Below are 27825 nucleotides of genomic sequence, written 5' to 3' on the forward strand. Positions count from 1 at the left end.
ATACCTGCATCTGTGGAATACATGAACAGACACCCAATCATCCCAAATTAAGGAAGTGGACTTTAGGAGCAAGATCTATGATTTTTTCCCCTTTCCTCTTCTTGTGAATGTGTATGTGTATGCTTCTGTGTGAGATCTTGTCTGTACAGTCTTGCTTCCACCATTTGTCCTAGGGTTCTATCCGTCCATGTTTTTTTTAAATTTTTTTTTCTTAATAATTAATTTTAATAACAATATTATACTTTACCTTCGTTCTTTCTTTCTTTCTTTCCGTCCTTCCTTCCCTCCTTTAGACAACGAATCATCCCAAATTGAGGAGGTGGTCTCTGACAGCAAGATTTAGGATTTTTCCCCATTTACCTCTTTTAGTGAGGGTGTATGTGTATGCTTCTGTGTAAGATTTTGTCTGTATAGCTTTGCTGCCAACATTTGTCCTAAGGTTCTTTCCGTCCCTTTTTTTTTTTTCTAAATAAGAATTTTTTAATTCAATAACTTTATTATACTTTATTTTATTTTTACTGTATCTTCTTTCTTTCTGTCTTTTTTCCTTCTTTCCCTCCTTCCTTCCTTCCTCCCTCCCTCCCTCCCTCCTTTCTTTCCTTCTTGCCTTCTTTCCTTCTTTGCTTCTTTCTTTCTTTCTTCCTTCCTTCCTACCCTCCTTTCCTTCTTTCTTTCCTCATACTTCTACTAATTCCCTCTACTTTTTCTCCCTTTTATCCTGAGCTGTGTGATGAAAAGCTTTTGGTGCTCCAGGTAGGAGAGCCAACTTCAGGACACTGATCAACAAGAGACCTCCCAGCTCCACATAATATCAAACGGCGAAAATCTCCCAGAGACCTCCATCTTAACACCAGCACCCAGCTTCACTCAACGACCAGCAAGCCACAGTGCTGGAAAACCTATGCCAAACAACTAGCAAAACAGGAACACAACCTCACCCATTAGCAGAGAGGCTGCCTAAAATCATAATAAGGCCACAGACACCCCCAAACACACCACCAGACGTGAACCTGCCCACTAGAGAGACAAGATCCAGCCTCATCCACCACAACACAGGCACTAGTCCCCTCCACCAGGAAGCCTACACAACCCACTGAACCAACCTTAGCCACTGGAGACAGACATCAAAAACAGGAGGAACTACGAACCTGCAGCCTGCAAAAAGGAGACCCCAAATACAGTAAGATAAGCAAAATGAGAAGACAGAAAAACACACAGCAGATAAAGGAGCAAGATAAAAATGCACCAGACCTAACAAATGAAGAGGAAATAGGCAGTCTACCTGAAAAAGAATTCAGAATAATGATAGTAAGGATGATCTGAAATCTTGGAGATAGAATGGACAATAGATTGGACAAAATGCAAGAATCAGTTAACAAGGACCTAGAAGAACTAAAGATGAAACAAGCAACGATGAACAACACAATAAATGAAATTAAAAGTACTCTAGATGGGATCAATAGCAGAATAACTGAGGCAGAAGAACGGATAAGTGACCTGGAAGATAAAATAGTGGAAATAACTACTGCAGAGCAGAATAAAGAAAAAAGAATGAAAAGAACTGAGGACAGTCTCAGAGACCTCTGGGACAACATTAAACGCACCAACATTCGAATTATAGGGGTTCCAGAAGAAGAAGAGAAAAAGAAAGGGACTGAGAAAATATTTGAAGAGATTATAGTTGAAAACTTCCCTAACATGGGAAAGGAAATAGTTAATCAAGTCCAGGAAGCACAGAGAGTCCCATACAAGATAAATACAAGGAGAAATACGCCAAGACACATATTAATCAAACTGTCAAAAATTAAATACAAAGAAAGCATATTAAAAGCAGCAAGGGAAAAACAACAAATAACACATAAGGGAATCCCCATAAGGTTAACAGCTGATCTCTCAGCAGAAACCCTACAAGCCAGAAGGGAGTGGCAGGACATACTGAAAGTGATGAAGGAGAAAAACATGCAGCCAAGACTACTCTACCCAGCAAGGATCTCATTCAGATTTGATGGAGAAATTAAATCCTTTACAGACAAGCAAAAGCTGAGAGAGTTCAGCACCACCAAACCAGCTTTACAACAAATGCTAAAGGATCTTTTTTAGGCAAGAAACACAAGAGAAGGAAAAGACCTATAATAACGAACCCAAAACAATTTAGAAAATGGGAATAGGAACATACATATCGATAATTACCTTAAATGTAAATGGACTAAATGCTCCCACCAAAAGACACAGATTAGCTGAATGGATACAAAAACAAGACCCTTATATATGCTGTCTACAAGAGACCCACTTCAGACCTAGAGACACATACAGACTGAAAGTAAGGGGATGGAAAAAGATATTCCATGCAAATGGAAACCAAAAGAAAGCTGGAGTAGCAATTCTCATATCAGACAAAATAGACTTTAAAATAAGGACTATTAAAAGAGACAAAGAAGGACACTACATAATGATCAAGGGATCGATCCAAGAAGAAGATATAACAATTGTAAATATTTATGCACCCAACATAGGAGCACCTCAATACATAAGGCAAATACTAACAGCCATAAAAGGGGAAATCGACAGTAACACATTCATAGTAGGGGACTTTAACACCCCACTTTCACCCATGGACAGATCATCCAAAATGAAAATAAATAAGGAAACACAAGCTTTAAATGATACATTAAACAAGATGGACTTAATTGATATTTATAGGACACTCCATCCAAAAACAACAGAATACACATTTTTCTCAAGTGCTCATGGAACATTCTCCAGGATAGATCATATCTTAGGTCACAAATCAAGCCTTGGTAAATTTAAGAAAATTGAAATTGTATCAAGTATCTTTTCTGACCACAACGCCATGAGACTAGATATCAATTACAGGAAAAGATCTGTAAAAAATACAAACACATGGAGGCTAAACAATACACTACTTAATAATGAAGATATCACTGAAGAAATCAAAGAGGAAATCAAAAAATACCTAGAAACAAATGACAATGGAGACACAACGACCCAAAACCTGTGGGATGCAGCAAAAGCAGTTCTAAGGGGGAAGTTTATAGCAATACAAGCCCACCTTAAGAAGCAGGAAACATCTCGAATAAACAACCTAACCTTGCACCTCAAGCAATTAGAGAAAGAAGAACAAAAAAACCCCAAAGCTAGCAGAAGGAAAGAAATCATAAAAATCAGATCAGAAATAAATGAAAAAGAAATGAAGGAAACAATAGCAAAGATCAATAAAACTAAAAGCTGGTTCTTTGAGAAGATAAACAAAATAGATAAACCACTAGCCAGACTCATCAAGAAAAAAAGGGAGAAGACTCAAATCAATAGAATTAGAAATGAAAAAGGAGAGGTAACAACTGACACTGCAGAGATAAAAGAGATCATGAGAGATTACTACAAGCAACTCTATGCCAATAAAATGGACAATCTGGAAGAAATGGACAAATTCTTAGAAATGCACAACTTGCCAAGACTGAATCAGGAAGAAATAGAAAATATGAACAGACCAATCACAAGCACTGAAATTGAAACTGTGATTAAAAACCTTCCAACAAAGAAAAGCCCAGGACCAGATGGCTTTACAGGCGAATTCTATCAAACATTTAGAGAAGAGCTAACACCTATCCTTCTCAAACTCTTCCAAAATATAGCAGAGGGAGGACCACTCCCAAACTCCTTCTACGAGGCCACCATCACCTTGATACCAAAACCAGACAAGGATGTCACAAAGAAAGAAAACTACAGGCCAATATCACTGATGAACATAGATGCAAAAATCCTCAACAAAATACTAGCAAACAGAATCCAACAGCACATTAAAAGGATCATACACCATGATCAAGTGGGGTTTATTCCAGGAATGCAAGGATTCTTCAATATACGCAAATCTATCAATGTGATAAACCATATTAACAAATTGAAGGAGAAAAACCATATGATCATCTCAATAGATGCAGAGAAAGCTTTTGACAAAATTCAACACCCATTTATGATAAAAACCCTGCAGAAAGTAGGCATAGAGGGAACTTTCCTCAACATAATAAAGGCCATATATGACAAGCCCACAGCAAACATCATCCTCAATGGTGAAAAACTGAAAGCATTTCCACTAAGATCAGGAACAAGACAAGGTTGCCCACTCTCACCACTATTATTCAACATTGTTTTGGAAGTTTTAGCCACAGCAATCAGAGAAGAAAAGGAAATAAAAGGAATCCAAATCGGAAAAGAAGAAGTAAAGCTGTCACTGTTTGCAGATGACATGATCCTATACATAGAGAACCCTAAAGATGCTACCAGAAAACTACTAGAGCTAATCAATGAATTTGGTAAAGTGGCAGGATACAAAATTAATGCACAGAAATCTCTGGCATTCCTATATACTAATGATGAAAAATCTGAAAGTGAAATCAAGAAAACACTCCCATTTACCATTGCAACAAAAAGAATAAAATATCTAGGAATAAACCTACCTAAGGAGACAAAAGACCTGTATGCAGAAAATTATAAGACACTGATGAAAGAAATTAAAGATGATACAAATAGATGGAGAGATATACCATGTTCTTGGATTGGAAGAATCAACATTGTGAAAATGACTCTACTACCCAAAGCAATCTATAGATTCAATGCAATCCCTATCAAACTACCACTGGCATTTTTCACAGAACTAGAACAAAAAATTTCACAATTTGTATGGAAACACAAAAGACCCCGAATAGCCAAAGCCATCTTGAGAACGAAAGAAGGAACTGGAGGAATCAGGCTCCCAGACTTCAGACTATACTACAAAGCTACAGTTATCAAGACGGTATGGTACTGGCACAAAAACAGAAAGATAGATCAATGGAACAGGATAGAAAGCCCAGAGATAAACCCATGCACATATGGACACCTTATCTTTGATAAAGGTGGCAGTAATGTACAATGGAGAAAGGACAGCCTCTTCAATAAGTGGTGCTGGGAAAACTGGACAGGTACATGTAAAAGTATGAGATTAGATCACTCCCTAACACCATACACAAAAATAAGCTCAAAATGGATTAAAGACCTAAATGTAAGGCCAGAAACTATTAAACTCTTAGAGGAAAACATAGGCAGAACACTCTATGACATAAATCACAGCAAGCTTTCTGACCCACCTCCTAGAGTAATGGAAATAAAAACAAAAATAAACAAATGGGACCTAATGAAACTTCAAAGCTTTTGCACAGCAAAGGAAACCATAAACAGGACCAAAAGACAACCCTCAGAATGGGAGAAAATATTTGCAAATGAAGCAACCGACAAAGGATTAATCTCCAAAATTTACAAGCAGCTCATGCAGCTCAATAACAAGAAAACAAACAACCCAATCCAAAAATGGGCAGAAGACCTAAATAGACATTTCTCCAAAGAAGATATACAGACTGCCAACAAACACATGAAAGAATGCTCAACATCATTAATCATTAGAGAAATGCAAATCAAAACTACAATGAGATATCATCTCACACCAGTCAGAATGGCCACCATCAAAAAATCTAGAAACAATAAATGCTGGAGAGGGTGTGGAGAAAAGGGAACACTCTTGCACTGCTGGTGGGAATGTGAATTGGTTCAGCCACTATGGAGAACAGTATGGAGGTTCCTTAAAAAACTACAAATAGAACTACCATATGACCCAGCAATCCCCCTACTGGGCATATACCCTGAGAAAACCAAAATTCAAAAAGAGTCATGTACCAAAATGTTCATTGCAGCTCTATTTACAATAGCCCGGAGATGGAAACAACCTAAGTGCCCCTCATCGGATGAATGGATAAAGAAGATGTGGCACATATATACAATGGAATATTACTCAGCCATAAAAAGAAACGAAATTGAGCTATTTGTAATGAGGTGGATAGACCTAGAGTCTGTCATACAGAGTGAAGTAAGTCAGAAAGAAAAAGACAAATACCGTATGCTAACACATATATATGGAATTTAAGAAAAAAAATGTCATGAAGAACCTAGGGGTAAAGCAGGAATAAAGACGCAGACCTCCTAGAGAACGGACTTGAGGTTATGGGGAGGGGGAAGGGTGAGCTGTGACAGGGCGAGAGAGAGTCATGGGCATATACACACTAACAAACGTAGTAAGGTAGATAGCTAGTGGGAAGCAGCCGCATGGCACAGGGATATTGGCTCGGTGCTTTGTGACAGCCTTGAGGGGTGGGATAGGGAGGGTGGGAGGGAGGGAGACGCAACAGGGAAGACATATGGGAACATATGTTTATGTATGACTGATTCACTTTGTTATAAAGCAGAAACTAACACACCATTGTAAAGCAATTATACCCCAATAAAGATGTTAAAAAAAAAAATCTTCCAACAAACAAAAGCCCAGGACCAGATGGCTTCATGGGTGAATTCTATCAATCATTTAGAGAAGAGCTAACACCAATCCTTCTCAAACTCTTCCAAAAAATTGCAAAGGAAGGAACACTCCCAAATTCATTCTATGAGGCCACCATCATCCCGATACCAAAACCAGACAAAATACTACAAAGAGAGAAAATTACAGACCAATATCACTGATGAATATAGATGCAAAAATCCTCAAGAAAATACTAGCAAACAGAATCCAACAAAACATTAAAAGGATCATACACCATGATCAAGTGGGATTTACCCCAGGGATGCAAGGATTCTCCAATATATGCAAATCAATCAACATGATACACCATATTAAGGAATTGAAAAATAAAAACCATATGATCATCTCAATAGTTGCAGAAAAAGCTTTTGACAAAATTCAACACCCATTTATGATAACAACTCTCCAGAAAGTGGTCATAGAGGGAACCTACCTCAACTTAATAAAGGCCATATATGACAAACGCACAGCAAACCATTCTCAATGGTGAAAAACTGAAAGCATTTCCTCTATGATCAGGAACAAGACAAGGATTTCCACTCTCACCACTATTATTCAACATAGTTTTGGAAGTCCTAGCCACGCCAATCAGAGAAGAAAAAGAAATAAAAGGAATACAAATTGGAAAAGAAGAAGTAAAACTGTCACTGTTTGCATGTGACATGATACTATACATGGAGAATCCTAAAGATGTCACCAGACAACTACTAGAGTTAGTCAATGAATTTGTTAAAGTTGCTGGATACAAAATTAATGCATAGAAATCTCGTGCATTCCTATACACTAATGGTGAAAAATACGAAAGAGAAATTAAGGAAACACTCCCATTTACCACTGCAACAAAAAGAATAAAATACCGAGGAATAAACCTACCTAGGGAGACATAAGACTTGTAGGCAGAAAACTATAAGACACTGATGAAAGAAATTAAAGATGATACCAACAGATGGAAAGATATACCATGTTCTTGGATTGGAAGAATCAATATTGTGAAAATGACTATACTACCCAAAGGAATCTACAGATTCAATGCAATCCCTATCAAATTACCAATGGATTTTTTACAGAACTAGAATGAAAAATCTTAAAATTTGTATGGAGACACAAAAAACCCCGAATAGCCAAAGCAGTCTTGAGGGAAAAAAACGGAGGTGGAGGAATCAGACTTCCTGACTTCAGACTATACTACAAAGCTACAGTAATGAAGACAATATGGTACTGGTACAAAAACAGAAATATAGATCAATGGAACAAGATAGAAAGCCCAGAGATAAACCCATGCACCAATGGTCAACTAATCTATGATAAAGCAGGTAAGGATACACAATGGAGAAAAGACAGTCTCTTCAATAAGTGGGGCTGGAAAACTGGACAGCTACATGTAAAAGAATGAAATTAGAACACTCCCTAACACTATACACAAAAATAAATTCAAAATGGATTAGAGACCTAAATGAAGACCAGACACTATAAAACTCTTAGAGGAAAACATAAGAAGAACACTCTTTGATATAAATCACAGCAAGATCTTTTTTGATCCACCTCCTAGAATAATGAAAATAAAAACAAAAATAAACAAATGGGACCTAATAAAACTTAAAAGCTTTTGCACAGCAAAGGAAACAAGGAAACAAATAAACAAGATGAAAAGACAACCCTCAGATTGGGAGAAAATATTTGTAAACATATCAACGGACAAAGGATTAATCTCCAAAATATATAAACAGCTCATGCAGCTCAATATTAAAAAAAGAAAGAATCCAATTCAAAAATGGGCAGAAGACCTAAATAGACATTTCTCCAAAGAAGACATACAGATGGCCAAGAAGCACATGAAAAGCTGCTCAACATCACTAATTATCAGAGAAATGCAAATCAAAAGCACAATGAGGTGTCACCTCACACCAGTTAGAATGGGCATCTCAGAAAAGTCTACAAACAACAAATGCTGGAGAGGGTCTGGAGAACAGGGAACCCTCTTGCACTCTTGGTGGGAATGTAGATTGATACAGCCACTATGGAGAACAGTATGGAGGTTCCTTAAAAAACTAAAAATAGAATTACCATATAACCCAGCAACCGCAGTACTGGGCATACCCAGAGAAAAACGTAATTCAAAAACACACATGCACCCCAACATTCACTGCAGCACTACTTGCAAGAGCCAGGTCATGGTAGCAACCTAGATGCCCATCAACAGATGAATGGATAAAGAAGATGTGGTATATATATACAATGGAATATTACTCAGCCATACAAAGGAACGAAATTGGGTCATTTGTAGAGACGTGGATGGATCTAGAGACTGTCATACAAAGTGAAGTAAGTCAGAAAGAGAAAAACAAATACCCTATGCTAACACATGCATGTGGAACCTAGAAAAATGGTACAGATGAACCAGTTTGCAGGGCAGAAATAGAGACACAGAGGTAGAGAACAAACGTATGGACACCAAGGGGGGAAAGTGGCAGGGTGGTGGTGGTGGTGGTGTGATGAATTGGGAGATTGGGATTGACATGTATACACCGATGTGTATAAAATGGATGACTAATAAGAACCTGCTGTATAAATAAATAAATAAAATAAAGTTCAAAATTTCAACAAAAAAAAAAGAAAAACAAACAAAAATTATTTATAGTCATACCACTTACATTTCTCTTTGATTAAATAATATGATTTTGTGTGTTTGTACCTAAACTATCTTATATTCATAATCAAAATTTAGTCTTATGTGAGATATCTTAGTACATATATTCATAAGGATGAGAGTTCTCCCCAAAATAGAACTTGTAAAGTCCATTGGGGTGATTTCCAACCATTAAGATTTCCATAATAAAGTGCTGGAAATATCCAAAATGAAAGATAAGTAGAACTTGGCACATAAGAAGGGAGGAAAGATATTTACTAATTAAATTCCATCCTGTATTCTTTCTTTGTTCCAAGGTCCTAGGTGCACATCTCCTTATGATTTATAATGACTTGTTCAGTTTGCTTGTAAGTATTCAGGGTTCCTCTGAATGAGGAAATAAGGAAGTGCCCTTACCTGAAAATGCCACACTCCTTGGCCTGCCTGCTGCAGATGTGGCTGTCCTCCTGGAACTCCATCTCATGAACACATTAGATCTGGTGTCCCATGACCAGTGGCCAGTGAAAGTGTCCCTTCCTTATAACTGGCTTTCCTGCTTGTTCCTAGTCTCCATGGCTCTGGATTACCCAGGAAGTCCTCGAGGATCTGGTCCTCTTGAGCCACAGAGACATAGACAAGCGGGTTAGAGGGATTGCACTCAAGGCAAGAAAGACTTTCTATTAGCTGGGTGGTCTGGCACAAGAGATCTCATTGTTCACAAGGGTATGTGGAATGGAGGCACCAGCATCACCAGCAGACAGGTATATTAGCAGTCACACCTGTGTTTTCACTGGCTTCCTGTCCAATCACTACTCTTTGTTCACAACAGTCTTTGTGCACATATGGTTACTCTGAGCTCACTCTCTTCCAGATAACCCAAGATCTCTGCACGCAAGTGTATTGTGATGACATTCATGACCAACTCATAGCTAGTGCCCTCCAAAGACCTCTGTTAATATCCATGCTTTACTTGTAAGAAGGGTCACTTCCATCAACACAGATAAATTTATTAATTAGATTTTATTGGAAGGTATAGACATTCACTGGCAGAATAAGAGACACAGACTAGACATACTTCAACTAAATAGGAAGAAAAACCATGGCAGTTCAAGCCCAGAATGACAGGGGCCATATGACAGTGTCATATCAATGAAACAGGCTGAGAACAATGTGTCACAAAGGGCGGATGACTAAAGAAAGATTTCTGGTAAGTAGAATGTCAAAGACAGTGAGTGAGGAGAACCTAAAGACAAAACACTGTCTTTATTCTTCAGCCTGGAGATGAATGAACACAGGAGATAACCACTTCTCCAAAACAATGTGACAAATCTCTAAATCTGCATGATTCATTATTCTAAAAATATTTCCTCTAAAAGTTAACTATGTATTTTTAAGTTCATACCAAAATTCTCCAATAAAGGTACATAGGCTTGCAATACCTATGGGAATACTGTCACTAATAAATATGGGAAAATTGCTACTAATACTGGTACCAACAAACTATTAATTTGTATATTTATAGAGCTAACATTTTCAAAAAATAAAAAGAATTTGTGTTAGCTTAGAATGATTTAAGAATACTGTGGTAAATAAAATTAGGAAGACAGATAAAGGAAAATAAGTTACAGGAGATACCCAGGTGTCACCAGGGGTAAACTCCATGTCCAAAATACACTGATGCAAACAGCTGAAACATGATTCGTTACATAATCTACAATGCACTTGAGAAAAATATAGCAGGTTTTCAGGAAAAGTACAAGTATTACTTAGGTAAACCATAGATGCGTATGTGTGTGTGTGTGTGCGTGTGTGTGTGTGTGTGTGTGTGTGTGTGTGCGGAGAAAGAGAGAGAGACAGAGAGATTGAAAGACACACGCCACACACACACAAAGACAGAGAGAAAGAGACAGGGACAGAAACAGAACTAGAAACAGAGACAGAACACTTTTCACATGGCGTCAAATTATTGTGTGTTCTTCTGGACATCTCCAACACATCCCTAAAGTAATAAGAATGATAAATTTTCAGGCAAATATTATCCTTAAATCATGTCTGTTGAATATTCCCCATTTGTCAAATCTATTCTCGAATTTGCCCCTTAGCACTCACCCCCAAGGTCTGCAGAGTCTGGACACTACAACGAGGCTCCCTAGCCCAAGAGAGACTTCTGGAGGAACTCAAAGCTTTAGAGAGAGTTCAGGGTGTTTATTCCCAGGATCCACTCCCTATTAGGGACCGGTTTGGCAATGACTTAATTGTTCTACCTGTGGACAGGTCCTGTTGGTCCATTCTGTTCTTCAGCTACAAGCCTCTTCAGGCTTCCTAAGTGAGTCTGCCCCTTGCTCCTTCAGTCCTGGGGCAGTAAAGGTTTTCTGCTATTGCAGACTCTGTGTTGCTTTCCTGTCCCTTGTGAGTGTCCTTTTAATCCCGTGCATACCTTTGTTAACAGTCCCTTAATTAACTGCACTTCAATTACCCCTCTTGAGTGTTTTTAATTTCCAGGACCCTGACCAGTAAATTATGGAAAATGTTATGCTCTTTTAGATCTCAAATGTCTATCTAACTAGGGAGGGCACAATAGTTTTCTAGCAAATTTCCATATGGCTAAAGTACTAAGTGTTAAATATTATAGATATTGATAATCCTAAAACAAAATCAAGGAAAAGTATGAGTTCAATTTCCATTTGATGTGCAGATTAATGCAGCATTCTTTGATTTGCACCATGGATAGCTCTATTTTGTTCATGTCGGTGTGTTTGTAGGCCCATCAAAGTAATACCGGTGCTCAGAGAGGTTAAATGCAGATGATAGGAAATTGGACTAAAACTTTCACCAGGAACAAATGAGTAAGGAAACATAAAAACTGAATATTCCTGGGGAATATTGAAAAAAACATTCTGAAGTAAATTTTGGTCTTGAGTTTTCCAACTAAAGGAGTAAATCATACACTTCGGTGCACCAGAAGTGCCAGAAGTGCCAATTGTGGTTTCACATGCCACAACTGGCACTTACATAACTACGAGGCAGAAAAAGAAACATGTTACATACATTGTGCAGATAAGGTATTACATGACTCTCCCAAATGTAGACCAAGTTCATTGATAAACCAACATACCTGAATTACAGTTAAGAACTTTTTCTTCACAGGATTCTTCCTCATTCTTAGAGGGATCTAGAATACCATTCTATGTACTGGATTTCCAACATCTAAAGATATGTGATATCTTTTCGCAATGGGTGACTAATTTGATCACATTGTACCTCAAATATTAAATAGATATATGCTTAACTAATACTCTAATAATGACAATTGATTCTGTCTTTACAAAGCTTTGTATTTGATGACACTGCTATGTCCTCGCTGGTGAACTCATTAGAAAGACTCTTAGGTAACAGCATCAAGGTCAGGAATCGCTACCTTCTATTAGAAAGAAACCTGGATATTATAAAATTGACTTCCATTTGAAAGATTTAAAAAACTGATAAAAATGAGAAATTATTATTTTAAGATTAGGGTATTCAGGTTTAGAGAGAGGTACAGTGACTTATCCAGGGTCACACAATAAAGTGGTAGTAGAGATGTGACTCAGACACTCCAGGTTAGTGTTCTTTATTGTTAATTCAGAGCACTGAACAAACCAGAGAAAAAGATAAGCCTTAAGGATCACATAAAATATTAATAATTTTCATAATTGCTTCATTTGTGTCCAAATCTTTCATGGCTGGTAAACCAAGCTCAGAAGTAGAAGTTTCATCTGATTTAGTCAACTGTACTGTATTCTATATGTCAATTTTAATGACTCTGTAAGATCTTTCATCACAACCTAGATGAAATGCTCTAAACTTGAAACAGGCTTTACTTCACTTTCTACCTCTACTACCAACTAATCTTTAGCATACTTTTTCTTTGGGCCCCATCTTTTCCACCAATAATAGGAACAGTTTATATTAGATAATAATGGGGGTCTTTCCAGTGTAAGCATTCCATATATTTTTAATAATTTTTCAAGTAGGAAAAATTTCTACATGCTAAAGGCTGCACTATCTGTGAAAATCCCAAATATGATGAAATTTTCCCAAATATGTCAATGGAACACTGAATGGAATTTCTACTTGAATCAGTCACCCTGTGATTATTTTTGATGTCATCAAAACAAACTCTAAGCTTAGCCTTATACCATTCAATACAGTATAAAACTATTTTCCTAAATCAGCTGCCTATTCCATCTCCAGGACTGCTGTAAATTTTCACAGGATTAAAATATTTGAAAGAATCACCTTTGAAGTCTGAGACCACTCTGGATTTCACAATCCACATGGTCATTTGATTAGCTGTTCAAATACTGGAAACTTTGCTAATATTAAAATTATGTTTTTGACCCATAAAATGTATTTCTTTTCTCCCCACTCAGACTTAAATAAGCAGGATTCTTATGTAGGATATTTCAAAACAAAATCTCATTAAATTTCTCTGCGTGGAAAACAAAGCTAGGGAATCATTGGCAAGTTACAGGGAAAAGGTTGGAAAATTACACACATTTTAGGAAGATTATACTCTTTGAAAGAGGACCATTTAAAAACATTGAGTGACTATTTTCAGGAAGAAAATTCAATGGAAAATTATCCTTTGTTCCCATCTCTCTGTCACATCTCCTGCCAAAGAGCTAATTCTTGGTATCAGTATATTTAGTCATTTTGTGGTGCTGGTAATGACCTCAAAACTCTAAATGCTTCCTGGGAACAACAAGAGATCCACAATGAGTTCATTCCTGCACTAATGGACGCAACCTCAGTTTTATTTTCAAATGAATTTGTTGAGCTGATCACATCTCTCTCTAAATTGCAACAAAATGATAATTGGAGTTAAGAGATCTATCTTCTGGTAAAAGTGAAATTGAAATTACATACCTTGATTTAAAGTTATCAGGTGGCATGAGTTCCAAAGTATGAGTTGGTCCATATAGGTTTACAACATATAATTTGATTGTTGGGTTCACTTGACCTGCCTTTGAGAAAATGAAAGTTGCAATGCAAATACATTATTAGAATATATTGAGAAAGAAAGAAAATGCATTTTTTTAATAGATCTTTATTGGAGAATAATTGCTTCACAATACTGTGTTAGTTTCTGTTGTACAACAAAGTGAATCAGCCTTATGCATACACATATCCCCCATCCCCTCCCTCTTGCATCAACCTCCTATCCCACCCCTCTAGGTCATGGCAAAGCACCGAGCTAATCTCACTGTGCTATGCTGCTGCTTCCCACTAGCTATCTATTTTACATTTGGTAGTGTATATATGTCGATGCTACTCTCACTTTGCCCCAGCTTCCCTCCCCTACCCGACACCATGTCCTCAAGTCCATTCTCTGTCTACGTCTTTATTCCTGCCCTGCCACTGGTTCATCAGTACCATTTTTTTTTTTACATTCCATATATATGAGTAAATCAGAAAGAGAAAAGAAAATGCATTTTGATTCTTTTACAATTTTGTGTTAGAATGGGGAAAAAAGTTTAATTTCTCTAAAGTAGAAATGATTTTACATGCAACAACATGATTGCTCTCAATTGTTTTTGTAGATTGCTGCTTCTCTAGCACTTTAGTCAGACAATTAAAGGTGACAGAAAATCATGATGACTTTACTCATTAGGCAATGCTCTGTGTTCTTCCCCTAGAATGACACCAGAAGGGCTGGCTTTACAAAACAACTAGTAGATAAAGCAGCTGCTCACACTATAGGATATGAAAAGCAAAGGGAAGAAAGCTTGGCTAATTTAAAAAAAAAAAAAAGAAGAAGAAAGAAAACCTACCCTATCCCAGTGCCACATGTTTAAAATTCCACAATACCTAATTTCTTCCATGCATTAATCATCATAGGTTTTCTTTTAAATTATAATGAATACTAAATGAGGTATAAATGTCCCTTGGGATGTGGACCATGGAGCAGAATGCCCTCACTATGTACCTGGCATGAAGACTAGAAAGACAGTGGTAAGAAAATGTAATTTGAGTTTATTAAATCAAAATTTATGAAATAATAACTAGTCTGTATAGCAGTTCGTATGTTTCTGGCTCCTACGATGTGTTAAAGCAGCACATGAATTATCGTATTCTATGTTCCTACTACAGTCCTAAGACTTGTTTATAACCATTTTCCAGATGAAAATGGAGAAGCTTAGCAAATTGTGCAGGGTGAAACATCCAATAACTGAGGGAGCTAGTATTTAACCCCAGGATGCTCTTAACTGCTCTAGATTTGCTTCCATTCATTCCTAGGCCTTCAAAGTTTTTCTAAATACACTGTGAACTCTTAGCGAGCAGAAATGGGAACTTATGCCAATATATCTCAAGCACGTAGGATGAATGAATGAAAGAATGTTTATGTGAATAAATAATTAACAGAATCAATTGGCTGCTTGTGGCTCAATGTGTTTCTAAACGATACACCAGTATCATTGTGGTGTAGCTGCTTTGTGAAGAGAAGACCATGTGAGATATACAGAGAAGGACAAGGAAATTAAAAGCGAGTTGAATTAAAAGACCTGACAAAAATCTAAAGGGAATGATAAAAATGATTTAAAGATACCAAAGAAAGATTCAGGGCTTCCCTGGTGGCGCAGTGGTTGAGTCCGCCTGACGATGCCGGGGACACGGGTTCGTGCCCCGGTCCGGGAAGATCCCACATGCCGCGGAGCGGCTGGGCCAGTGAGCCATGGCCGCTGAGCCTGTGCGTCGGGAGCCTGTGCTCCGCAACGGAAGAGGCCACAACAGTGAGAGGCACGCGTACCGCAAAAAAAAAAAAAAAGAAAAAGAAAGATTCATGTTCAAGGAATTGGTACTGACAAAACCCAGAGTTAAATCAGGAGAGAAGCAACATAATGCATTCCACCAATAATCAGTAATAGCTCCTCAAGAATGTTTTGTTAAGTTATTAAAAATAACGAACATGGAGGGGAGGGAGGAGGGATGAATAGACGAAGTAACAGGATTTGTAGAGCAGTGAAAAATACTCTGTATTTTTCATTACACATGTCCAAAACCATAATGCATAACAACAAGATGGAACTGTAATGTAAACTCTGTACTTTGGGTGATTATGATGTGTCAATGGAGCTTCATCAATTATATCAAACACACAACTCTGATGGGGGGTGCTAAGTGGGAGCTGGGGGTATATGGCACAAATATCTTCCGTCCCCTCAAGTTTGCTATGAATCTTAAACTGCTCTTAAAAAATAAAGTCTTCATTTAAAAAATGACTAGCACGTCTGTGGGAGCATATCACACACATCAGAAGTTTGATCCAAAGAAAGGGGTCCAGAAAGGCTTTCATTTTAGAAATGCAGTGACTATAAAGAGAGATTATGAAAATGGTTCATATGATAAAGGGCTTCCTGGAAGATAAGCTATGAGCCTGCCTCACAGAGAAGGCTCAGGTGTCAAATTTTGTAAAGCTTTTTATTGCTCTAAAAACCTTCCAGTGCTTGGGTTCATCTGTCTTGGGCAATTTAGCCTTCTACCTCATTTAGGAGGTCCCTTTCACATCACTTTTGTTTTAATTCCATTGCCATGTTTCTCCCTGAAAGTATTGGTCTTTCTCTGTATTTCTTGAGTCTAACCATTTCTCTAGCTTGATCAGGTATGTTAAAATTTAGAGCTGGGGCAGAGTATTTAGCAGTGTCATTCAAAGTGCTTTTCTTAAACCAGCAGCATCAGTTAGAACCATAGAAACACAAATTCATGGGCCCCAAACGGACGGACCTATATTCAGACCCAGAATCAGAATCTTTGGGTGTGGACCTAAAAATCTGTGTTGTAAGAGGATTTCCAGATGATTATAATTAGTATGCAAATGTTGCTAAGACACTGATATATGTGCATATATCTATATATAGCTATATACTACTGCTCAGCAGTTATTAAAGGTGAACTTGCATGAAAATCATCCAGAGGGCCTGGAAAGCTAATTAAACCACCGACCGCTGAAGCCTACCTCCAGCATTTTTAATGTCTAGATGGGACATGAGAATTCACATTTCTAATAATTTCCCAGATGAGGCTGACATTGCTGGTAAAAGGGCAACATTTTGAGAACTGGTTCAGTTTAATCTACGAATCAGAGAAATCTGGGTTCAAGTTTGACTGTTATTTATTGGATATGGACCATGGACAGGATGTTAAAGATCCTCAAGTATTATTTTATTTGATTCTCAAAAATGAGACATTTCTCTGAGAATACATCACAGTCAGAAGTTTTGAGCCAAAGTAGATTTCCTTTCAGTGGAAAAAACCATCTCATACTTTTGTTATATGGACTAACACAAAAGATGATTTTCAAAAGTGCCAAAAAATAGTATATACTTAATTATATAATTAATTAACTCATGAATTAAAAATAATGGTCAGACACTGATTTTTCTAGTGAGTGAAAACCTGTGTTCATATTTTTTATCTTTCAAAAAACTGATTAAAGAAAAAGAAATTAAATTAAATTTGATCAATTTTTATGAATTCTTATCAGTGATGTCTTATTTCATGACATACTTTGTCAAAGATATACACAGTTATTACCACATATTAAGGCAGTTTTTTTCAGGTCTATAGGACTATACAGGATCACTGGTATCCCAATTAGCTTTCACATGAAAACAAACTAAAGGTTGTGTACACACCATAAGTCTAAAAGTCCATGATTGAAGTACAAGATAAAGTTAGAAAGCCATTACTATAATAAAGCATTTATGAAAAATGCCAACTAATTTATTATATGAATTTTAAATACTTTCAGATTCAAATAAAAGTTTGGAGCCATCATTAAACAAGAGGATCATTGATAAATGAAAACATAACCACTTAACATCCGTTTGGTTCAAAGGCAATGCAAGTCTGTTATCTCCCTCTGAATTTGTATGAAATTATTGGAACTGAAAGAAAGTAAAGAAATGAAAACATCTAAAAAAAAAGTTGTGTACACCTATGGTCAGCTTTAGACAAAAAACAAACATTAAGCTCTTTCCAAAATTCAGCTCTCTAGCATTCTATAATCTCAATTTGATTTCTTTCCTTGGAGTTTTGAAATTAAGTGCACATTGCAAGTTCATTTGTACCCTTTAATATTTGAATTGTTTCAATAGTTTGCAAATTAGAGGAGTTCATCTATTCGCTTTTTAACAGTCTAATTTGCTACAAAGACTGCAAACCCATAGAATCCTTCCTCTATGATTCTGAAACACAAGCCTCAATAATACTTAACCTTATTTTACTGGCAACCAAACTGTCATTAAATGAGATAATGTTTTAATTAAGAAGATTAACCTGAGTTGCTGAGATAGAACTGTGCATCTTTTTTGTGCTGAATTGCTAATGATAGGGTATTTATAAATTCTGAATTATGCTGAATTAAGCAAAATACAAATATATTTGTTTAGTGTAAGTATTTCATTAGTAAACCTGACCACATTGGGTATTTGCTGCACTCGTTTTAATCTAGTTTAATTTGAAGCACAATTTAGTGTGAACTTTATGCATTACTTCGATGTCTAAAGCACCACTTTTTGGAAGTTTATTGCATAAGTAAGAACTAATCAAAATAACACATTTGTTAGTGGAAAAACTAACAAACATTTTTTTTAAACCAGAGTAGAAAATAATGAGACTGAAAATTCAAGTAATAGACCGAAAATTATTCTGAAATTTATTCTGAGAACAAGGATGAAAACCCAGACCTAGTTTCTTTGAGTCCTGTTGTCTTAAGCACCTGGGCAGATATTTCTACTGACAGCCATGTGAGGACTTGGGATTCTTTCTCTTTGGCCACTATAATATTTGTCTTTATTTTTAATACTCCTCAATGGTAGTCATTGATACACACTCAGGACCTTCATTATGTATTACATACATCATTTATTAAATATACAGGCTAAGAATTTTACTCATACAGAGCTGAGTCATTTGCAGTTAATGGAGCAAAGAGAGCTCCACATCTGTTCGTTAACCTGACGAGGAGATATTTTGATTCCAGCTACATCTTCTGAGATACAAGTTAACCTATGGTAGTTTTAGACAGAAAGAGAGAGACAGAATCAATAAACTTGAGTTATTTCTCTGTTCTCTAAATAACTATGACTTTTATAAAAGGACTTAGCCTTTTAGAAGCTTAGTTGGCCCAACTGTAAAACAGAGGCACTTGTGAAGACGGCCGAATGAAGAAAAAACGTGAAAAGTCTCCCTGAAAATATATAGCATATTATTAGCACACAGGATTTACCCATTTAGTAAACAAACATTATTATTATTTTATGCCTAGCTTTACTATTAAGAAATATTAATTAATTAAATAATAACTTATTAAATAAAAACAAATTGTCTAGGTTTGTCAACCCAGTATCTTCTGACTTACTGATGACTTATTTAGATTTTCTCAGATGTTTCTGTATGTCCATTTGTTTGCCTCAGTCTTGATAAAATTATAAGGCCTAGGAGTGTCCAAGTTCAAGCACCAAGAGTCTGTAACTGAGAAGGCAACTCGAAGATGCAGCTATTACATATGGCTCTTCTGTGTGAATCCTAAAATCCCCACTCCTCTTGGAAAATGAATTACAGAAAGTGGTCCCTTCCCTGGGGTTGATTTTATTCCGTTTGTGCAATGCACACACTGAACAGCTCTGAGTGACTGTCTTGCCCATTGACATGTGCTTTTCACAGTATGGACCCATTCTTCATTTTGTATTTACATTGTCAGGTGAACTTTCATTATTATAAGTAAATCAAATGGGGTGAGAATATATTTCAAAAATCTTTTAATTTTTTCTCTGGAAAAAATAGCTGGTACAGGTATGTTGTACCCGCACAAACTGTCATACATAAAACATGACTAAATCTACAACTGGAGAAGACATAAGTACTTTTCTTGGAGTACCATACAAATGTCTTGGGAAATATAATTATTCTGTTGTTAGGTCAAATTGCCATTTTTTCCTGAAGAGCACTGAGTATACGTGCTTTCAGATCTATGTCCAGAGAAGACCCTAAAAATAATATTTCAAAATCATGGAATCTTATTCCTCTCAAACCTGCTGTCTTCCGTAGCTGTCAATCAGTCACTCTGTTACTACAACCTATTGGAAGGAAGATAGGATGGGGAGAAAGATAGCACAGAATCTCCCTGAGGAAACAGGCTTCGCAGCCCTGACTCTCCATATTCACTACTTTCCTTCCTCCTGTCCCCACCTTGGATAACTTGAGTCTTGTAGATGATAGGAAAATGAGGAAAGTCATCCCCCCCGACCATGCCTTCATTGCAGGAGTAGAAAAATACACGTGATGGATAATTTTTCCAGTACTCTGCCCAGTTAAGGTACTGCACAAACTTAAAGGTATAAAACCTATTGTACTTTGGAAACACAAGGTACAACTCACTAAAGAAATGGCTTAATAAAGACTTCTAAATGAAATCAGCAGCCTTCTCTTACCTCATTAAGAGCTCAAATGTATAAACTTGAATTTTAAAAGTTTTCTATAAGACATTCTTACATGATTAATGCTTGCGGGGGGGGCTCACTTTTTTTTGTTTTGTAAACATGGGGAAAATAAACTTTAAAGCAAGAGACCTTAAATAATTAACGATGACATATAAGAGAAAAACCAATACCCTCCAGATGGTTCCACAGCCTGCTTTCAGAGGCCTCACCCAACACTTAAAAATAGTTTTGCTATCTGGGCAGGGTTTCCATATTCGCTTCACTCAGTAAAACAATTCCATCTATTCCAGCTATGCCTGGCTATGGTTCTACCTCAGCATTTGATAAAGTATGTTCTGCCAGAATAATACTGGTGCCAACATTAATACTCATAAATTCTCTATGGTTAGTCTATTCTTTATTGGTGATTCTTTACGTTTAGTCTTTATTTATTTATTTATTTATTTATTTTTGCGGTACGCGGGCCCCTCACTGCTGTGGCCTCTCCCGTTGCGGAGCACAGGCTCCGGACGCGCAGGCTCAGCGGCCACGGCTCATGGGCCCAGCCGCTCCACGGCATGTGGGATCTTCCCGGACCGGGGCACGAACCCGTGTCCCCTGCATCGGCAGGCGGACTCAACCACTGCGCCACCAGGGAAGCCCTAGTCTATTTTTTATTGAGATTATTTATGCTTAGTCTATTCCTTACTAGGGATTCTTTATGCTCAGTCTACTTTTTTAGGAGATTTATAATACACATTAGCAAGCGGTATATTAAGTGCTCTAAGAAATCATCTGGAAAAAAGCTAGATTTTTTTTTTTTTAACTGAGAATTCCCAACTTATTTGACGGTGACACTTTTTGCTCCTGTATAATAGCTATTAACAACTCACAGAATATACCTTGGAGAAACTTTTGCCCTGGGATCAATGCTGCTTCTTATGTTTTCTCACCCTCTTTTCAACTAGGAAGGTGAGGGATAAAGAATGAGAGCATCAAAGTGAAAGAAATACAGCAAAAGTTCCTGCACCCTTGAATCATCTTTAGCTGTTCATACACAAGCACTGCGCACAGACCACTGCAAGCTCTAAAATGATGACTCTGTCGACTGGTAAGGGGGCTTATTTTATTCTCCAAAGACAACTTGTTCATGAACCGAGAATACTATCAATCAAGTCACGGGCACACAGAGAGGGGGGACAAACAGCGCTTCCACTTCACTTACCTTAGGATATGGATACTTCTTTCCTTTGGGATACAAAGCTCCAGTAAACCGGGGGATTACCATGTTAGGTACCAAGGAATCATTTATCATCAGGAAGGCAAGCCTTTCTCCATCTGGTGACCACCAGTGGGCGATGTGAGAATGCAGAAGTTCCTCTAGAATAAACGAGTGTTATTTGAAAACAACTGTAGATGCGGGTTCAGTGACCCACAAACATCTGTCCTTGAAATCTTCATTGGACATAAATATTTTCTATACAGTGTGGTGGATTTTATCAACGTCATGAAGAATTCTGTATTTCTGAGCTACCCTTTTGATCCCAAGAAAAGGAGATGCAAAGAAAGGAAAGAATAAAGCAGTGAAGTCAGGATTTCATGGATTGTCAACAACGTGAACAGAGGAGATGAAAGCACTATCAGAGTAAAAAGAATGAGAACAGTAATTGAAGACTGAAACATGGCATAAAACCGTATTCGTGTCGTTATTCATTCATATCTGCATTCAGTCATATTTCCATCCTCTCATCATCAAACAAGTGGAATACCTACTAGATTCGTTAAACTAGTCTAAGCTCTAAGGAAATAAAAATTTAAAAAATATACTGGATATCTTTCACGTGACCCCCCGATCCACTATCCACTTTTCTACACCTGATTTCTGGCCCAGGAAATTAACCTGTATGAACTATATCAAAAGGGCTCCCATGCTCTCTAGAGCATGGCCACTATGGTACTGTGGCAAGAGATTAGAAGAAGGAGAGTAAAGTCAGAGTACGTATTCCCTTGGCTCTGTCCTGAAATGTCACCTGAGGCTTGCTGAGTGCTTTAAATGATCTCACTACTCCTATCAATGCAGCCTCATCTACACAATTTTCTCCTTTTGTATCTGATAATGGCTCACTTCTATCATCATAGGGGTGCACATCGCCTGGCTGCTACTAGTCTAGATTATAGTTCTGTCATTTACACCTTCACCTACACCTTCACCTCTGTAAATTATGTTTTTGTAAATAAATAGTTTTCAAATTATTGAATACGCTAACTCTTTTCCTTTTAAGACCCTAACATAATACCAGCAGTAGACTCAGAAAAGACACCTTCAAAATTAGATTTTGGGATTAGGTTGGAGATCTTTGATGTAATAATAACTTTTTTGGGGGGAATTGGGAGCATAGATAATCCATAGCAAGGGATGGAATCATGAATAATCAATTGTCACTGGTGATGACATAGAATAAAATGCAGCTAGAGAGGAAAAGCGTTTGGAGGACAAGTGACGGTGACACTCAGTTGCTACAAAAACGACAACGATAAAGATTATAAGTGAAGTTCTTATGACACCTCAGAGGGATTACATAGGAATAAACAGAAATTGAAATCATGCCAACTAAATTAGGAAAACACAGAAGGTCACCATGGCAACTTTGGAGTCCCTCTCTTCTGTAGTTGAAGAGCAGATGTGGCTGAGGTCCGAGAGAACATAGAAAGTGTTGCAGAGGTGCAACACAAATTAGGGTCTCAACTTCACTTGTGTTTTAAAGCTAAGACAGCAATATTGGTAGAGAAGTATTGGGAGCCTGCCAAATAGGCTAAGGATGCTTGGGTAGATGTGTGCAGCACACTTACTGCTTTCTGGACCAGTCTCATAAATAACACATTTTATGGTGAATGTCGGCTGAAGATTTTGAACCTCAAAATTTCCACAAGTCTTCTTGCTGACTGAAGCAACCTCTATACAAGGGAGCTAGACCTTCTCTGCATAAAGGCAGAGTGAAAGAGTAATTCCTGTAAATTTTAAGAGGCTGCATCCCTAGGGAAAAGGTTAGAGATGTAGTAGCCTGGCATACACTGGGATATCTATTAAAAAGTGAGGAAATTTGTTGGATTATATTTATTTAAAAGTAAAGAGGGCCTGTCCTCTGGATTTTGAAGAACACCGTAAACTACATTCACATGTGCTGACCTGTTTTGTTCCCAGGTAACCTCTAAAACTGCCAGTTCTGAGAAGAACCTGAGCAGGAGAGGGCTGTGCAGCAGACCAAGGCCATGGTCCAATCTTTCCTACCATCTTCACCCTGTGACCCAGCAGATACGATGGTAATCCAAGTGTCTTTCCCAAACAGAGATGTTGTGTGAAGCTTCTGGCAATCACCGTATGACAATCAGAGCACAGGCATTACAAGCTTTAGGGAAAGGCCATTTTCTCCTGTGCCGATAAATATTCCCCAATTCAAAAGCAGCTCTCTACTGAGCTATGGTAGAAATAATTATCCTGACCATGGGATACCAAGTGACTATGCAACCCAAACTGTCCATCTTATCTGATTCACTGACCATAAAACTAAACACATACAGCTATATTCCACTATAAGATAGAAGTGGTTTATAAGGAACTGGACTACAACGTATAAGTGAACTGCCCATCGTATTGCATCCTCTGCTTTATCCTTTCTCCTCCATTTCACGTCTATGCCTCAGGATGCCTATGCCTCTGACATCCTGACATAAGCTGGCAGAGGAGGAGTAAATGTAGGCCTGGTTTATGGGCAGGTTTGCGTGATGTACTTGAACACACTGGAACTGGACAGGCTCTGCACTATACTCTTACCCAGGAGTGGCCTAAAAAGACTATAATAGACATAAATCCTCCCAGTTGGAAGACTTTTAAACAAGATATTTAGTTTTCTGCTTCTTACGGAAGGAGACTTGGCCTGAAGCATAGGTCCATCCAGACTCATGCACAGTAACTAATAAATGGTCACCTGATCAGGGATATGGAAAAGTAAAATCGCAGAATGAGTGACAGGAAGTCTAGGGAAAATAAGTGCATGGACTTGTCAGGAGGGGTAAAAATGGAAAAATGTGAAGATATTAGTGTCCACCAGAGCACGTCCATAGCAGAGGAGGCTCTCAATGACCAGATGGACAGTATGACCACCGAGTGCATGCCAGTTTGTCTCTCGTTGCCAATGATAATGATCATTACTAAACACTTGACATGGCATTATTTCCCAGCTGGCCCAGCTGACTACCTGTTGACAGGTGGATTACAGGGTAACTCTTCCATCAAGAAAGGGTAGAATTTTGCCATAACAGAAATCGATACATATTCTAGATATGGACATGTCTTTGCTGCCTGTAGTCCTATCAGCACTGCTGTTCGTGGACTTACAGAATAACTTATCCATTACCGCAATAACCCACACTGTGTCACCTCCGCACAGCAAATATTTTACAGCAAAAGGAAGGCAATGGACTCAGAATGGCATTCACTGATTTCTTCATGCTCCCCACTAGCCAGGCTTGATAGAAGAGTAAAATAGTCTGCTCTACCTCGATTTAGGCACTATTTTTTTTGACACCATCCTTGAAGTTGGGATGTTATCCTCCAGATACTAGTGTCCTGCTTAATGTCCACCAGAGCACATTCATAGCAGAGGAGGTTCTGTGTCCGCCTGCCTAACCAGGAAGCACAGATCTAGGAGCTAAGGGGTGGAAGTGTAGTGTTCTCTTTCGCTATCACATCAATAATCCCCTGGACACAACATTCTGTTTCTTAACCTCATGACAATGGGCTTGGTGGGTGTAGAAGTCCTAATACCTAAGGGAGGATTGCCTCCAAACAAGGAAAATAGTCACAATTCTGTTCCTCTGAATTAGAAGCTGAAATTTTTCCCTGACCATTTTGGGCTCAGTGTGACTGGAAAAATAAACTGACAGAAAACACAGTCACTGTGCGGGGTCAACGATTAATATCATCTGCCAGGAAGAAAATGTGCCTTTACTATATATAGAAGGAAAAGGAAGAAGACATTTAGAATTTAGCAGACTCACAAATACCCTCTTGTCTAATTCCATCTCATTTTCCAGTTCCACATTTCTACATGCCAATTTCCATTTCCATGGAAAACTAAAACGGTAGCAACCTAGTTATTAAGAAGAGGAAGCAAAGGAATAAGATTTGGCAGGAATAAAGTTTTGGTTTGATGCACGAGGTAAATGACCTATCTAGTCAAAATGCTGACTGAAGGTAAATGGAAAAAGGAATGAACAGTTCAGGAAAGGAGCTATGATTACCAATTAAGGCCATGTGATAAGTTATTTCCTTTCTTAATGGGGCCATTTCCCCCCAAACCTTATATGGAAAACACAGATACTGGCTGTCAATTTCAGACAGGTATGTAACTGGACTAATATCACTCTACAATGAAACGGCAGCAGATGAGACTCTGTGTGTTCCTCTTCTGGGGCCACAAACTTTTCATTTGAATAATAAGAACATTCCCATGGTGTCTGAGTTTAAAAACTCAAAGTGTGGCCAATATGAAGCCAGGCAAATCAAATAAAGAGAAAAAAGTTAGTGCATGGTATTTATTTTGTTGGTTTCCACCCATGGAAATCATGTGGGTTTGGCTGTCTTCTTCAACCAAAACTCACTGCTTCTAATACTGTGAAAACTCCAGGGCTCCCTCCTTCTAGGCCCTAGTAACAGCTGCCCCCCTTCCTTCTTCAGGTATTAACGGCTAAACCATTACTAGCCACAGGTTGTATATTCCTTGTCTTTTACAAGTGGCCTCTTCATAGATAAAGCTGAATACTATTCTGAATGCGCCAATTTTTTTCCAGTAGTGATCCTGACCCTGATTTCTTCAAGTAACTTAACATTCAGGTGAGGAGACATGAGTGAGCCACGTTAACACTGAAGAAAAAACATGCCGCCAATTGAGTGCACGTAAACTCTAAGTCTTGTAAGACCTGTAGGTACAGAGAGATCAGACTGTGTTGCCCAAAATCAACACTCAGCGTTTCTAAGAAGCAGGTTCTATCCTGGGTGCTGAAGTACGCGTACACAAGTACTTCCCAAGAATGAGAATGGCCCCAATTTGAGAGCACCATTCAGTAGAAACTGGACATCATCTACCTTTATTTATTTTAGAGTGATTTATGCCTAAAGTTGTTCCTCACAAAAATGATAAAAGAGCAAAGTAGTATATACAAAGAGTTATGTGACTTCCTTCAGGTATAGAAAAAAAGCTACCCGAATAGAAAGTAGATAAATAAAAGAATCTTTAATATGCATTTGCTTAAAAGTCCTCTTGAACAAGGCACACATTCTTTAATTGCAACTAGTAGGGACTTTTACTCATGGATTGAAACTTCCTGTAATCAGATTATTTACAAACAATGTATTTTTACACATTGCATTCCATTCCATTTCAATGTAGGCGTGGCTCTTCAATGTCTTTGTTACACTGATTTAGAAAATCTCACGGCAGAGTAGATGGAGTTCTCAACACATGTGGTTTTATATCACAGACACTTAAAAATATAGCCTCAACACAAAGCACTCACAGAAAATTAACTCCTATACGACCATTGTGTTCAGATTAACAAGCAATTCCGAAAACTAAGCTGATTTTATCCATTTGTAGTTTATCAACTTAGATAGCATTTCCTGAGGATCTACTGTCAGCCCTGGGTTTTGGTTGATTTTTTTCCCCTTATTGCCTGTATCTTACTGTCAACTTTCTTGAAAGAATTGTCTATGTTCATAACCTCCTCACTTCCCATTTACAGCTCCATCCACTGCAGGCTTGCTTCTGGCACCACCACTTGACTGATTTTGTTCTAGTCAAATTCTGGTAGCAAATCAAACAGTAACTTTGGAATCCTTAGCTTGTTTGACCTCCTGAGACTTAGCATTGTTGTTTATCATCCTATCTTCCTCTGGCTTCCATGGCTGCATCTCTAATCTTTTTTTCTTTTATATGTCACAGTTCAGTTTTACTGGAATTTAGTAAGTACTCAGTAAATATTTGTTGAATCAATGAATGGACGAATGTGACTTCCTGTGTCTATGAGAAGGCACAAAAAAAAGTGAATACAGGCATTTTGTATTATTCTCACCAAATAACAAAAAAACAGCAATCCCAATTTGTTGATAAGCATATTGTTTATCTTGTAATTTTCTTCTCTCACCTCTTTATTCTTGTCATTCTTAAAGCTCAATGCAAAAACCATTTCTTCTATAAACCACCCTATATTCCCGCAACGCATCAGAATTAATTCTATTTATACATATATTTAATACGATGACATGTAGTTCTATT

At 37.7% G+C, this 27825-nt stretch overlaps 1 protein-coding gene across 5 annotated transcripts in view; it reads right to left on the reverse strand.

Annotated features, from left to right (window-relative positions):
• The window catches only part of DPP10 (dipeptidyl peptidase like 10), a gene marked incomplete at both ends in the record, with an annotated part of 1304794 nt that overhangs the window by 101426 nt on the left and 1175543 nt on the right, over window positions 1-27825 (reverse strand). For all 5 annotated transcript variants that reach the window (XM_082841087.1, XM_082841086.1, XM_082841085.1 and 2 more), the window contains 2 exons: window positions 13938-14035; window positions 21717-21871. In XM_082841087.1, coding sequence (XP_082697213.1) covers window positions 13938-14035; window positions 21717-21871 — 253 coding nt within the window. The remainder of the gene's footprint in view (window positions 1-13937; window positions 14036-21716; window positions 21872-27825) is intronic.

Source organism: Leucopleurus acutus, assembly GCF_964270905.1.
Source record: "Leucopleurus acutus genome assembly, chromosome: 6".
Lineage (NCBI taxonomy): Eukaryota > Metazoa > Chordata > Mammalia > Artiodactyla > Delphinidae > Leucopleurus > Leucopleurus acutus.